At 37.7% G+C, this 16,203-nt stretch overlaps 1 protein-coding gene across 1 annotated transcript in view; it reads left to right on the top strand.

Moving 5' to 3' along the window:
* The window catches only part of LOC121319565 (SWI/SNF-related matrix-associated actin-dependent regulator of chromatin subfamily A containing DEAD/H box 1-like), a 78,863-nt gene that overhangs the window by 41,770 nt on the left and 20,890 nt on the right, over positions 1-16,203 (top strand). Inside the window, 6 exon segments of the mRNA XM_041257142.1 lie at positions 6,809-7,011; positions 7,605-7,695; positions 10,456-10,555; positions 10,856-10,915; positions 11,178-11,253; positions 11,869-12,004. Of these exon segments, the coding sequence (XP_041113076.1) occupies positions 6,809-7,011; positions 7,605-7,695; positions 10,456-10,555; positions 10,856-10,915; positions 11,178-11,253; positions 11,869-12,004 (666 nt within the window).

Raw genomic sequence — 16,203 nt, 5'->3', positions numbered from 1 at the left:
CACTTGCATGCTGTTTTGTGCACTTCCTCACTTGTTTTATGTATTCTGGTTAGAGATACATGTGTAAAAACATGTTTTTGAGACCCGAGGGACCGTACAATACTTACTGATAGTTTATACGAAAACTTGATGGCAATAACATTTACACATTGCATGTTAGTACATGTTGTTTGTTTTTGTTGTTTTTTAAATATAATATAAATTAATTTCATATACAGTGTTTATAGAAAGTCTACACCCCCTTTCAGATTTTTCACCTTTTGTTGCCTTATAGCCTGGAATTAAAAGGCTTTTTTTTTTTTTTTTTCACTTATCTGCACATCATACCCCACAACTTCCAAGTGAAAAAAATATTCTAGAAATTTGTAGAAAATTAATTAAATAAAAACTGAAATAGCTTAGTTGGATAAGTGTCCACCCCCTTATAAAAGCAATCCTAAATTAGCTCAGGTGTAACCAATCGCCTTCAAAATCACACACCAAGTTAAGTGGCCTCCACCTGTGTTAAATTGTAGTGATTCACATGATTTCAGGATACATTCAGCAGTTCCTATAAGTTCCCTCTGCTGGGTAGTGCATTTCAAGGCAAATCTGGCCTTTATGGTATTGTGGCAAGAAGGAAGCCATTACTCAAGAAAGCCCACCTTGAATCCCATTTTGAACGATACAAAAAAAACACTCGGGAGATTCTGTAGCCATGTGGCAAAAAAGTTTTGTGGTCTGACGAAAATAAAATGGAACTTTTTGGCCTAAATGCAAAGCGTTAGTTTGGCGCCAACCCAACACAGCGCATCACCCAAAGAACACCATCCCTACAGTGAAGCATGGTGGTGGCAGCATTATGTTATGGGGGTGTTTCTTATTGGCAGGGACTGGGGCACCTGTAAGGAAAGAAGGAAAAATTAATTGAGCAAAGTACAGAGAAGTCCTTGAGGAAAACCTGCTGGGAAACTGGGACGGAAGTTCACCTTTCAGCACGATAACGACCCAAAGCACACAGCCAAAGCTACACTAGAGAGGCTAAGGAACAAAAAGGTAAATGTGCTTGAGTGGCCCAGTCAGAGCCCCAACCTCAATCCAATCAAAATTGTGGCATGACTTGAAGATTGCTGTCCATCAACACTCCCCCAGGAACTTGACAGAGCTTGAACAGTTTCGTAAAGAATGGTCAAATATTGCCAAATCTAAGTTGGTAGAGACCTGTCCTAACAGACTCATGCTGTAATTGCTTTCAAAGGTGCTTCCAACAAGTATTAATGCAGGGGGTGGAGACTTATCCAGTTATGATCTTTCAGTTTTGTATCTTAATATATCATTTGTTTCTCAATAGAAAACTTTTTTCTCCTTAACAGTGTGGAGTATGGTGTGTAGATAAGTGGGGGGAAAAAAATAAATTTAAATGCATGAAACTGAGGCACTGACACAACAAAATGTGAAAAAAGTTCAGAGGTGTAGACTTTCTATAGGCACTGAACATACACAGACAAACAGTTGTATTGCAAGAACATTGAATGGACTAGCAAAGCATAAATCTCATTTATAAAATGGCTTGGATAAATTAAGTGCTGTAATTGTCTTACCGCATGGCTATGACATCATAACCAACTTACCTGATCTATTAATATTGCTACGCCTTAATAGTAACAATTATCTAAACAGTGTTTCTGTAGGTAAAAAATGTCAACATATAACTGAAAATAGCATTTAAATCACTCAATTTTTTTTTTTTTGATCTGTCACTAAATTACAGAATTGTCAAATATACTGTGGTATTTATTTAGTCAGATAACAGAACAAAGAAAACTCTGAAGAACGCAGTAGCAGTAACACTATTCAAAAGCCATCTGAGAAATCACCACGCAAGTCTCACTCAGCATATAATATACTGTATATGCAGCAGCTGCATCTACTTCTTAAACTAAATAGCACCTCATAAAACTGACCAGTGAGTATGCAATATTTAAACTCGTCACAACAGATACATCTCGCCACTACCCATCGATTTCAGAAACATTAAAAACAAAATTAAAATCTCCAGCTCTGCTGACACAACCGTTGGGTTTTTAAACAAGGTCAGGTTCGGAATAGAATTCTGTTGTGCTCGGCACGGACAGGAAGGACTGCGGCACTGTGCAAACTGACACGGAAGTCGTTTAGTCCATATATCGTCTAATGCTGGTTTACAATCTAGGGAAATTATGCTGGTTACCAGTATCAGAGTGAAAACAGCCTTAGAAATTATCAGTCAGCTTCTCTTGAAGATCGTAAAGCCTTGAGTAGGATCGCTTCCTACCAAAAAAATAAAAACACTCCTAAGGCCCTCTTTCGAGTGCCAGTGCAGTTGCTAAATTAATGGGATTTGGTAGGACTTTATTACTTTGCAATTTACTGCATTCTTGTTCATTATACATTTAATTTAGTCTGCCCACAGTCCCCATTGACAGATTCCATGGGGGGCGTTTATGTTGTCTATACATTTGTTTACGGTGAATCTCACCGGTGCGAGTCAGGTGGCTGACTTTAACAGTTGGGTGAGCACGTAGGCTCACCGGTGGAGCAACCAGTGAATAAACCAACGCGTCCTCTGTATTAGGGGAACCGTGCAGAATTGGGTAAACTGCATTATCCTACTGTAGGCATTCAAGAAATGTATTCATTAAATTATTGATGTGCGCCCCTGTGCTTTCTTCCACAGCAATGTGTAAGAATCTAAAACATGCTATATTAAAAACAGAAGCAGTACATCAATAGCTGCCATCTTTCAATATGCCTTGCAGGATATTGTAAACATCCGTTTCACACACCATATAACTGAGCCGAGTGCCCTTGCAAACTGCATTACTGTTTACAAACAGACTCTGTTCTGAAAAAATCTGGAAGGAGGAAGAAAAGAAAAAATAGCTCGCATGCATATTCTTGATGGTTTTTAATTTCCGTATGTTTAATAATGTGTACTGTAACCAGAGAGCCCTTGCCTCAAATAAAGTGGCTAAGCGAAGTCTTTCAATATATGCTATTGTAATTATTTCAGCCATTTAACATGCACAGGTTGGCGTACTTGTCAGAAAATGAAAATACTGTATTCAAGATTTTAAAATGTATGTGTATAAATTATACTAGTTTTTTTTTTTTACTCGCAATTGAGCTGTTAGCAACGCTAAAAGATTAACAGATTTATACTAATTAATAGTAAACACTATTCAAACAGTAATCATACAAAATATTTCTGAAGTCGGCACCAATCTTACTACTGATACGAACGAGTCCTGTCAAGATTGTGAATGGCATTTCTGACCTGAACACATTGTATCCCAAATCAAAACATTAGACAATTTTATCCCATTGTCCAGCTTCCACGTGGCGTGACACCCTACGATTTGACTGGCGAAAAATAACATTGGTTATTAATAAACATAGCCAGCTCAAATTTAAAAAATTTTTAATTTTTTTTTAAACCCTGCAGTAGTAGTATAATAATAGATGGTGGTTGCGTTTATCTGTAAGTGTAGTATTGTTTGTGGCTTACTTCGTCTGTCCAAAACACTTGACATAAAAAAAAAAAAAAATAAATAAAAATAAATCCCATAAGTTAGAATAAAGGGATGAGCCGTGTTGCCAAACTTGGCCCTTCCTTTTTTGATAAAATTGTCCTGGTTATCAGTTATCGATTTTTATTGTTCCAACCCTAATAATAAACTGCTGATTTAGTTATAAACCTCAGAGTGTTTTTTGCTTCCATCCTTGTGCATTGCTAATCATTTTGCTGTTTAGGAGTTACTCCAGAGTGGTTAAACCGTGCACTTAATTGTGCTGCTCTTGCTCTTGGGGCTTGTGCAAGTTATCAGGTCCTTTTAAATCTATTTTATTAGGGTAATAGGACGGAAAGGTAACATTTTGTTACATTTACTAAAGTAATAAGTATTCCTACCTGCAGGACCTCTGCTATAAGATTGTTACCTTTATTAAAGTGCATGGATTAATCTACTTTTTTTAATATAAATAAACCAATCAGCATCTGTTGCACAAAACAAAGTATATTTTATTTTAAATATAAAAACATGATTTAAAAGTATACTGACATACCTGAGCTTTGCTATACAGGGTCGGGTGATACTCTCGTAGGTGTGTGAATACGTGAGATATATTCCCACCTGTAACTGTTACCGGAAACCTGCGTGCTCGGCACACTGGTTTTCCATCCTCAACTACAAAGCCCACTTCATTTTTTTCATACCCAAAGTATCCCCAGATGGATGATTTTACCCGTTTTGCAGGGGGAAAGAGATCGCTTTTGTTACTTGCCAGTATGTTTTGTTTAGTACTTGACATTTTAGTTTTATTTTGCTTGTTTTGTTTCTATACAACTGTTTCCTGTGCAGAACACCAATCAATTTTTTGGGAGCTCAAAACTGACAAGCACCAATTAGGAACCGATGGAGACAAACATGAATTACTATTGCATACCATGGTAAACCGTTAATACATACATTCACACATGGAAACTAATTATATGTGTGTGTGTGTATATATAATGTATGTATACGTGTGTGTGTGTGTGTATATATATATATATATATATATATATATATATATATATATATATATATATATATATATATATATATATATAGTGTGTGTTTAGTTGTATTTGGGCGCAGCAGCTCAGTTACAATTTGGTGTACTGCTAGGGAACACAATCCAAGTCTACAAAACCCAATATAAATGCTTTCAACTTATAGTGTTTTAAAAGTGCGGTTGGAAGAGGTTCCTAAAGTGAACAGAGTGTGTTGAATGTGACCGGAGTGTGTTGAATGCACGCTGTTTATTTTTTTGCAGGACCGTTTTGAACATCTGGGCAGCACGGTGGCGTGGTGGTTAGTGCTGCTGCCTCACAGCGTCTGGGTCCTAGGTTCGATTCCGGCCTAGGGGTCTGTCTGTGAGGAGTTTGCATGTTCTTCCTGTGTTTCCATGGGTTTTCTTCAGGTCCTCCCAGTTTCCTCCCACATTCCAAAGACATGCTGCTCAAGTTGATTGGTCACTCTAAATTGCCCTCCGTTTTTGTGGTGCCCTGCGATGGACTGACGTCCCCTCCAGGGTGTAGTCCTGCCTTGCACCCTGTGTCTGCCAGGTTAGGCTCTGACACTGGCAAATGGTGACGACACGAAAACCTGCCACGAGTGCACAAACTTTAATTAGGAATTATTTCAAAAATAATACTCCTGAGCAATCAGACTCCCACTACAGTAGAAGTTAGCCTCCCTTCGAGTCAGACGCAGGATCTGAATTCTTTGTATAGTATAAATAGGTCCCTACCTAAATCACAGTAGAAATAAAAACAAATTGTCGCTCAGTTGCAGACAAAGTAAGAAAAATTGAGAGGAAGTAATTGTATCTCTAATTGTGGTAATTTACAAAATCCAAGGTTTATTTTTTATTAAAACATAAAACAATGAGCTGAAATAAGCACTGAAGCATTATTCTGGAAATAATGTGTTTGCATAAACAAAAATGTTTTTACCATAATGATGCATTCTTACAAAACAAACAAAAAACATGTCTGTAGTCTCACCAGTACATTTTAAAGGAATTATAGATGTAACAAGTGCTGGACAAAATCAAGTCCAGTTATCTTTTAGACGTATACATTTTTGAAGCATTGCAGAACACGCACTGGCTGTCTTCTCGTACATGCCCTGTCGTTGTTTTGTGAAGACTTGTCCGTACCAGGTAACATTGTTCACTTGCTTGCCGATCCCCCAGTGTCTTATTAATGAATTGCGCTTCCCTTCTAATGGGTGGTCTGTGTTCCATTTCCCCGCCTTTTCACATGACACTGGAACATCAACAATCCTGTTAATTCCATTTGTTTATGGGCTGAAGCTGTGCTGTGCTCACTTAGAAATGCAAGTGCCCAACTCCGCCACGCACATGTGCAGTAGCAGCCAGCTGTCATTCGGAGCAAACTTTTTGTATTTCTTCCAACAAGAAACAGGCTACGTTGCAAATTCCAGCAGCTGATTGTGCGTGCCATGAAGTAAAATGCAGAAGTACCGCTTGCAGAGGTTCTGTGTTTTGCAAAACTGCCCCAATGCACTGCTAGACATTGCAGTAAAAGCCTAATATTGCGGGATCTGCAATATTGCGAAGTAGGTAGGACCCTACCTGCTAAACTGTTTTGATTTCAAAGCAAATACCCGTACCTTTTTCAGTCAGTCTTGTGTTGCAGGGGCCTCGATGCTCAGTCATTTTTTGATCTTGTTGATTTTGCTTTGCTGTGACCAGTACTAGTCTAGCACATGCTTAAACCTAACAAAAAAGCACCAGAAATCACCATTTTAATCCCTTTCAAGAGAAGGAGAACACCCCCTCCACACACTCGCTACCCCCTGCCCTCAGCTATCCGATGAGATGGGTGCCCCCTGCTTATTTGTAAGAGCCACATACTATAAATCAAATTGAAAACCCTGCTTAATAACCTTGAAAACTAATCCGATGGGTTTAATAAAAGGTTCTGTGGATATCTGCAGCACAAACTTATGACATTTACTTATTTAGTATGACAACTGAACTACTACAGTTTGTAATGTGAATTGCTCAGCTATTCTAACTAAAATACATAAACCAAAATCATTTATTCAAAAACCAATCTGTATAATAAATGCACTTGACAGGCTTGCTTTTTTTATGAATAAAACAAATAGTTAAAACTAAAAATGTTATACAGAAATCAAGTTCTTTTGAAATTACCTTTTTGCTCTGTTTGTATGTATATGTATGTATTTATTTATTTATTGTGTTTTCCCCATAGTTTAAAAAGTTTACCAAGACTAAAGGTCTGTCTGAGGACTTAATATGGGGTAGTAAAGACGTTCTTGGAGAGAGAGTTGTGATCTTGAAACTTATGACAAGATGTGAAAACATTTCGAAAAAGATGACTAACGCAGTCACCAAGATAACCTCTGGAGACAAAAGCCTTGGCACCATCGGTCAGCCTTCTGTTCTAAGCGAAAGGTATGTGTGTTTTTATCTACTTTGCATTAGATTGTTCTTTCAACTGAGAAAGGCCTGTTAAAGTAAACGGTGCACCAATAAAGTTTCGTCTTAATAAACAAAAGCATATTCAAATAGCCTTTAGTCCCAAAGAATTGACTGAAATCTAGTAAGTAAATGCCTGCAGACACCTTAAGAATAATACCAAAAAGAAAATCATGCATTTAAATCCACCTAAAACAAGTTGGCACACCTACAGTACCTCCATACAGAAAGGTAAATTAAGAAATGGCGTGCTAGCGTGGATTTTCCAGATCAGTAAGGACAGGTGTTCGACACATTTTGCCTGAAGGATTTAAGGATGGGTATTTTCCAACTAATTTTACTTTTTTTAAACGTTTTTTCTTAGAATGGATATCACAATAAACCAGGACATTAGTGAGTTTGCATTTCTGTTTTACCTTTGCACCACTTAAGTGTCACACTGGCTTAATTTCTGTGGAATGTATTCTGTTTCTGATAGTTTAAGGCTAGGCATGGAAATTTGTAGGTTTTATACAGTGGAGATTAAAAAAAGAAAGAAAAAAAACAGTTTTGTACTTTGACTCTTGCAGGCTGCAGCTGAAACCTTATCAGCTCATTGGGCTAAACTGGTTGACATTACTTCATAAAAACAAGTTGAGCGGTATATTAGCTGATGAAATGGTGAGTTGACATGAGAAATTCTATTGTGTGTTCTAGTAACCATGGTTTATGTGACTACTTTATATATATTTTAAGATATAGTTATATATCTATAATAAATACTTTCAGATGATATATATATATATTATATATACCCATGTGTGGGTAATAAAATAAATATATATATGTATATATGAGTGTAATTTTATGTATTTATTTTTTTAATTAGGTGCGATTTAATAGGTTCAAATATCATTGGCTTTAATAACAACAATAGGGTCTTGCATAGTGAGCCAAGCAATCTGTGATACACTGTGCAGAACTTTTGTAGTCTGGTGGTGGGAGATGGAGCAACACTGTTCAGGCAATAGGTGAATTAAGTTGCATGTATACATGTGGAAAACAAATCCGTTAGTAAATTTCATAAAGTCTCATCACTTCTGTTAGAATACACCCAGGATTCTGAGAGCTCAATGATGCCAATGGATTGATGATGCCAGTGAATTTAAACAGGAATGCCTTAAATAAATTGGATATTTCAAAACCCTACCAATTTAAAGTAATTGGTTGCATAACAGGTCCAGGATAATTTACACCTGTACTGTTCTGGTGTGGCTCTCTACGTTTCAATAAAAACATGTTTCATATGAATATACGTGCACATTAGATTCATCTTCCATTGAGTCTTAATAGCTGGGGATTTGTTGTAGCACAAGTGGTGTTCAATTTCTGGCATTTACCCCCAAATTTGCAAAACCATTACAAAATGTACTTATACATGACAAGTTAAAGGAGTTAAGAAATGTGTACCTGTGGCCCTGTCCACACTACAGCTTCAACGTGGTTTATCTGTGAAGCCCCTTTCACACACACATGCCGCTACTGAGACGTCCGAGACGTTTAAAAATGTATTTGAAATACCCATTTACACAGCATGAAATTGCACAATCTGTGCCGGTATAATATCTTTAGAACCCTTTCACGCAGCCAAAGGGATCATGTGAGTACAACTTTCAAACCTGTCGGTCAACAGATCGTTTTCATGGCAACAGCGATTCCCCCATAAATTAGTGTCACGCACTGCCCCTTCCATTTGTGAATTCACCTTCTGTCAGCCCGTAAAGTTTACAATTCCTTAACTTATTCCAGGCTCCAGTTACTTTCTCGTTCTTGATGAGCCATTTTATTTGAAAAAATTTAAAGGGTGCAACATCAACGGGAAAAATACCCAACACATCCAGTATACAGTCACGTGGGATGTTCACTTTCAATCCTTGCTCACTATGGTGCTCCAGTGCTGGGATAGACTTTCACGCAGAAGTTGAGACGGTTCAGTGCTGTCTCTGATCCACCTCGCAAAGTGGTTCAGGGAACATAAAATAAGATGGCTCTCTTGCGGTTCTGAGTCGTAATAACTCGTCTGTGTGAAAGGGGTATGCAATGGTTTTAAAGTCCCTAACTTGACTTGCTTTTCAGAGGTCATTTTACAACCGTTTTTGAAAAACATTTTTGAAATCTGTTGGGTGTTGTCTTGAAAGCTGGTTTAGTTGACAAGTTAATCAACCTGATTTAATCACAGGTCTAGACGTGCTAAATATTATAACTGATGTGTATGAGAATCCTGGCAAATGCGATGTTTAAATTGGCAGTTATTGTTTGCTTAATAAACTGTAGATTGATAGATTATTTTTTAAAATTTCCACTCTTAAACAGACACCTGTACTGTCATATTCAAAGACACCACATATCGCACGAATTATACCATACGAGACATAACGGACACACATGTGTGTGTGTATTTTATATATATATATATATATATATATATATATATATATATATATATATATATAAAAAATAAAAATGTGCGGGTTTTATTGTATGTGTACTTCAATGTTACAGCACAATTAACAATACTTTTTAAATGATCTTAACTGAATTTATTTAGGTTTTCCCTTTTTTTTAAACGTGTCTTTCCACATAAGCACTCTAAAATTAACGTTCTATAACTATAGTCCTCCATAACAACAATCTTCTCTTAAAATGTGTGTATGAGAAGTGAATTTTTAAAACTATATACTTTGATTTTAATAAACAGAGAACAAAAGATAGTGAAAAAAATGATTTATTACTATTATTGGTGCGCAGTTACTGAAAATGCTGCTGTAAAAATACTGAGGACAAAGATTGGGAAAAAGATTGTGCAATTGTAGTAATAATAATATTTAGTCTTTTTCCAGGTACTTGATTTGAATTTTTCCAGATATCAAGCAATTATTAAAAAATATATTATTGAAAAAGGTTTTTCCGTTTGTCCGATAGTACTTCTTTCTGTACTACTTATAGCGACTGTAGACATCTCCAGAGGTGCTTTATATTTTCTGGGATGTTTTGATTTAGCCATTCCTCAATTGACATCTTATTAAAAAAGGTTGAAATTTACAACATGGAGTGATCTCGTTTCCAGCTTTGTTGCAACATAAAAAGATTTTACTTTCGGACGCATAGTTACACAGCACACGCTTTTTATTAAGACAAAGCGGTTAACTTCTCTGCGGAGGTGGCATCCTGTGCATACAGACTGGGATGCCGACAGTGTGTTTTATATTATCTGTTTTTATTTTATTTATTTTTTTGTGGTCCAGGGGCAAGGTTTGTTATAGCCGCAGGTTCGTTATAATGAAGGGCGTTATAGTGAGAGAGTATTGTACTGTGATGTATTCTGTGCCTTCAGATATTTGTATGTCCTTTTCAGAAGCTAAAAGTTTGTGTTGCCTTTAGGGATTGGGGAAGACTGTACAAGCAATATCATTCCTGGCAAACCTTTACCAGGACGGAGATGAAGGACCACATCTCATTACTGTACCTGCTTCTACATTAGGTAATCTGAGTGCCATGGATTGCGTCATGTACAGCAGAACTACATAACTTGTCTGCCGTATCTGAGCAGTTACTTTACAGATATAAAACACCAGTATATCTAAATTTGGTATATATTGAATTAGATCATTTGCTTGTTTTAGATTAGTTTGTCTGCTGTTCTGAGTGAATTCCTTTTCCATACTACCAGAGAGCTGCAACTTTGAGTGGAGTCCTTTCCTGTATGTAGGCCAACAAGGTTAATGTCTACCAATGGATGTGTAAAATGAGATGCCTTGTGCATTGATTTTTGTCTCCATAGATAATTGGGTCAGAGAGCTGAAACAGTGGTGCCCTACTCTCAAAGTTCTTGTCTATTGTGGTAAGATTTTTTATTGGAATTCTACATTAGAATGTAAATATAAAATAGAATTATAATGTATTTGTATGTAAATGATTAGTTTCATACAAGTAAAACATGTTTTATCATGTGGAACATGATCAGCTTTTGACTGATCAAAAGCATCTTTGGTTTTAGCTCTAGCATTGACTTTAGACAGTATGTGAATGAACAACTATCTAATGAATACATTTTTAGGTACTAAATTATTTTGTACCTGATTTTGCTTTGTTGCTCTTCACAGGGTCTGTACAGGACCGCAAGTATCTCCGCCACAACATACTTAACAACACAGTGGAGTTTAATATCATTGTATCTACGTGAGTAAAAACACACCCAGTTTAACAATTTGCTGCACTAAATCTATTTAACAAATTGATTTAATAAAAATATCATGCTCCTAGTAGATTTTTTCTGAAGGACAGGTTTTTTTTTTTGTGATCAGTTGGCAGTGTTTTAGTGACACCTAGTGGTAAGCAGCTATTGGGGAGCTCCTATTGCGAAGCAAATGCAGTGTGTGCACAGGTTAATTCCACAGAGATGACAGAAATTAACAAAAAATAAATCTGAGCTTTTTCTATTTGGAGTGTTTTAAATTGAGTATTACCTGTATACTCACAGACCTTGGATTTCACCTGAAACAATAAATACCAAAAGATGCATCTATGCAGTACCTACAGAGATTCATCAAAAAAACTGTAGCGTTGCACACAGTCTTTAGCTGCATGACCTTGATCACTTACATCCAAGAGAAGAAAAAAAGCATAAAATGCTTCATGTATTGGTATACAAATAGAAAATAAGGAAACAAACTGTTCCTTCCTGAATTCTATCAAATGGTGTTACTATATTAGCTATTTTAGCGATGATATTTATTTAACATGTTGTTAGAAGCCTACATTTTTACTATATTTGATTTTCCTATATGCTGGCAGGTACTCTCTGACAATCAGCAATGCAGATGACCGCAGTTTATTCAGACGTCTGAAACTTCACTATGCTATCTTTGATGAGGGACACATGTTAAAGAATATGAATTCACTGCGCTACAAGCAACTCATGACTATAAATGTAAGTAAAGAATTATTGTCTAAATGAACGCTGCATGTTTTACCTTTTATCTTTAGGTCATGCATTTGACCTTTTATACAAACTATTTATGATTTTTAATGTTAAGTTTGTTCTGTTTTGCATTAGAAGGGAGAAGTCACCATTTAATTTGTTTTTAAGTATGACAGATAGAAAAAGTTAAATTATGAAGCAACCTTGTGGTAACAGCACAGCAGCACATGAGAACAGGCTGCTTACAAGTGCTGTTCTAAAATGTAAACACTTTTCCAAGTGTATGTAATAAATAACACGTAGTGCGTTTATAGAAACTAAAGATTAATCAACTGCACTAGAAAGATTGACTTTTGTCACTGAGTATAACTATCTCTAATGATATTAAAAGAATAATCTCGAAACATTCAAGGATATTGCAATGTGATCCTCAACTTCGGCCTTTCGTTACCTCTCCACCAAGATTTTGTTTTAGATGTGGTAGGAATGCGTTAGTCATGTCTGTATAAATCAATACTGTCTAATGACAACTAATGGCTTACTGAAACAGTACATGGTAACTTTCGATGTGGACGATGTGTTTATTCTAACACGCACAATACCAAATATTTTGATCACCTTCACTGGTCGTAAATACATGATACAAGGTTCCCTTTCAAGTACGAAATGTATTCCATTACACAATGGGTTAACCTATTACGCCCGATTCAACTGAACACTCTACCAAAGCTGCGTCTTACACCCACGACATCATCATGCCTGTCTCCACCCCCACAGGAGACCAAAACTACGTGCAGGACAGCGTTCACTGCCATTTTCTGTTCAGCCTTTCAGCTACACAGAGTGACTGCATTTGACAGTGAAAATTCACTATCTTCAACCTGAAGCGTCAGATAAGCTTGTCATTTTATTTCTGCTTGTTTTTTCTCCTTGGGATAAACCGCTGAAGAAAAAATTGTTTAAGTAATTTGTTTTACTGTGTTTTTTCATGGTCTTCTTGTCAGCTCCTGCACTCCTCAGATCGGTGGCACAGTGAATGATTCTCTCTTTTCTACCTTAACTCATGCTGGAGTTTTATTAGTCTTGTTTTTTACAAGCGTATTGTGAATTTAAGCTACGTTTTAAATATTTTGTGGCTGAAACTATTATTTGTGTTTCTCCCTGTTTTATTCCAGGTGCTGTGCTCGCGGCTCACTGCTCAAGCAGTCGCAGCGGTTTGGGTTCAGACTCCTGAACGGGCACTGTGTTAGCTCTTGGGCTGCACAGACTAACTTGCGGGCTGTAGCCCAACAGTTGGAGAGCTTTGCTCTGCTGCCCATGCCACAGTAGCAGGCAGCTTTGGCACTACTATGTGAAGGCTTGTCAGCAGGAGAGAGCTGTAAGCAGGTGCTCCAGGTTCTTGCATTGCATCCCTGTGTTGCTGCCTTGGTCACGCACAGTTTGCTTAGGCCCTGCCAGTACCCCTTGTGCCATACCGTGCACTGTAGTATACTGTACCAAGCACTCCATGCACCACACTGTAGTGTTTTATGCCCTGTGCACCGTACCATGCATACTGTACGTTGCTCCCGCACCGTGTTGCACTGTAGAGTACCGTACCAAGCATACCATGCCGTGCTCCGTAACTGCCATGCACCATACCATGTTACCACCCGTGCGCATTACTAATAGTTTTGCTGCAACAATGCCTGGGTTCCATTCTTGCATGAACTGCAAGAAGTGCATCCCTTCAGAGGATAAGCACAATCAATGCGTGTGGTGTCTTGGGGCATGCTCAACAGGCATTCCAGGATTTCTCCTTTTGTGAGGCCTGTGCAGTGCTCACCAGGTGTTAGATCAAACAGGCAGGCACAATCACTTTGCAGAACCTGATCTCTCAACCTCCTCTCACAGGGACATGTCCCCCTCACCACAGTGTGCAGCACCACTGCCTGCAGATCGTGTTCCACTCGTCAAACGACAGCACAGAGGCAGAAGCCCTTCTCGGTCATCTATGTCTGCTTCATACTGTTCGTTCCCTCTCCCGAGAAGCAAGAAAACTGGCCGCTGCCGTTCCCCAGGCGACCTGGCCATTAAGACCCAGATGAAGCCATCTCAGAAGGCGCTGGCTGAGGCGTGCCTGGCGCAACCTGTCCCTACTCCTCCTGTGGTGTAAGCAGCTGTTGCAGCAAAAGAGTTGGTGCAGGGTGACTCCATGTCCCTCGCTGCCTCTAACAGAGGAGTTCGAGGAACTTCAACTGGAGCAGCTGGAGGAGGATGAGCCACTAGCCTTTCTGCATTAGGTCCAATCAACTTGGCGACACCATGTGATGCTGAGCTCCCAAAAGGCGTGCAAGTCCACTAAAGAGCTGGTTCTCTTGCTGCCCAAAAAGGCCCTCAAGCCATGAAGCAAACGGCGCCTTGGCATCCTAGGGCTCGGCAACCCCAGATTCAGCGGCCACATTGCCTGTAGGTCGGTGGGCACCCGACCATAAGGACGACCAGACACAGAGGGGTCCCCGGCAGCAATATCGCCAGCTACTTTAGAGTGGCAGAATGTGCTTTATAAATAGATCAAGGAATCAAATTCACTGAAATGGAAAGATGACAACAAAGCAGAAATGATAAACATAAGTGGGGCAAGTATGACCACATTATTGTGCATCCTAATTTTGTATTTAATATTTTTTTTGTATTTATTTTTAATGTATAGATTGCTAATCTCCTGAAAAACTAATCTGATTAAATCAAGATATCTTGAACTGTCTGAACCAGCGCTTAATTTTTGCTGTGGGTATGCCCCGGAACCTGTGGGCGTGCAGAGTCATTCCCAGTTCCTCTAGTTAAAATCTCATAAAATGCTTTCTTTTTAAATTCTCAACACTGTATCAAGTCTGCAATTTCGTGCGCTAAAGATAGACAGTCCGCTGCCACTTTTGTAGCAGACCTTTAAATTACTTGATGATTTCAGCTTGAGTGCCTATAAGTAAGATGACACTGGCTGCAACTCTATTGTGTTTTTTTTATACAGAAATAAGCTTACTTTTTTAAAAACGTCACGAACGATACAACGATAGCTGAACATTAATTTCAACACAGAACAACTTTTTAATTAAAAAAATATTGTAGCCTACTTCAATAGAACATTAGCCTGCTGTATTATATTTAACCAAAATAATGAAAAATAACGATCTGGCCTTGCCTTTTCAATTTATATAATTTATAATAGAGAATAAAAACATACCAAGATAACTACCTAGCCCAATGTTTGTGTTGGGGCGTGTATTTTTTATTTTTTTTAATCAATGTAGTCCTGGATTTCTCTGAATGCCTTTTAATTTGTTTGTTATTTAAAGCTTTAAATGCAAAAACATAATAAAATATGTATATAGGCTTTTTTTTATTTGTCCTGCGGTTGCCATTAAATAATTTTTCTGCACGTACTAATACTTTGTATATGATGTAGAATACGTGAATGTAAACATCTAACACTTGTACTTATAATACTCTTTCAAATAAACGTGTTATGATTTTGAATGTGCAGTTCTTAAGGACAGTATTATTGTCATTAGTTGCACCCCGGCACCTCTTTCTTTGCAAATTAAGCACTGGTCAGAATTAATGACTCAAAGTGACTGAAGCCAGATTGGCGACTCGAGCAGTTTAGTAACTCGACTCGAGCTTGGCATGTCAATGATACGACTCAAATCGAGTCCCAATTTTGGTGACTCATTACAACTCTGTGTACTGATAATAAAAACCAAAAAACAGTATTTATATTAGTTTATCTCAAGTTTTTTCTTTGTCAGTTGGATGGCTATTGCCAAACTCATTGACCCAATCTTTATGGGTGAATTTTTCGTTTTTGGCTTCATTAAACAGCTCTAGTAGTAAAAACACACTGAAGTAAACTGCAGCTACGTTTGCATGACTGCAACTTGAGTGTCTCGCTCACCAGAAAGTTTTATTTAAAGCAAAATTGCTTGTTTTGATGATTTTATATATGTTGTGTATTGATTTGTTTATAAACAACCAAACAAAGCCTTGCATGTTCTTTGCAAATGTAAAACAAAAAATTCTCCCAATAGCATAGAAAATCTTTGTTTTTCTGCATTATTCTGCAGCAAACTGATTCCTAGAATCCCTGTTAATCAGAATGGTCAACACAACTGTGGTGGCTTAAATCAACCACCAGGGTGGCCTGCGCTCGTCCTGTCTCTAAAATCTTG

Source organism: Polyodon spathula, chromosome 1, assembly GCF_017654505.1.
Source record: "Polyodon spathula isolate WHYD16114869_AA chromosome 1, ASM1765450v1, whole genome shotgun sequence".
Lineage (NCBI taxonomy): Eukaryota > Metazoa > Chordata > Actinopteri > Acipenseriformes > Polyodontidae > Polyodon > Polyodon spathula.
The sequence above is the reverse complement of the archived record's forward strand: the minus strand, read 5'-3'. Positions and strand labels throughout refer to the sequence as shown.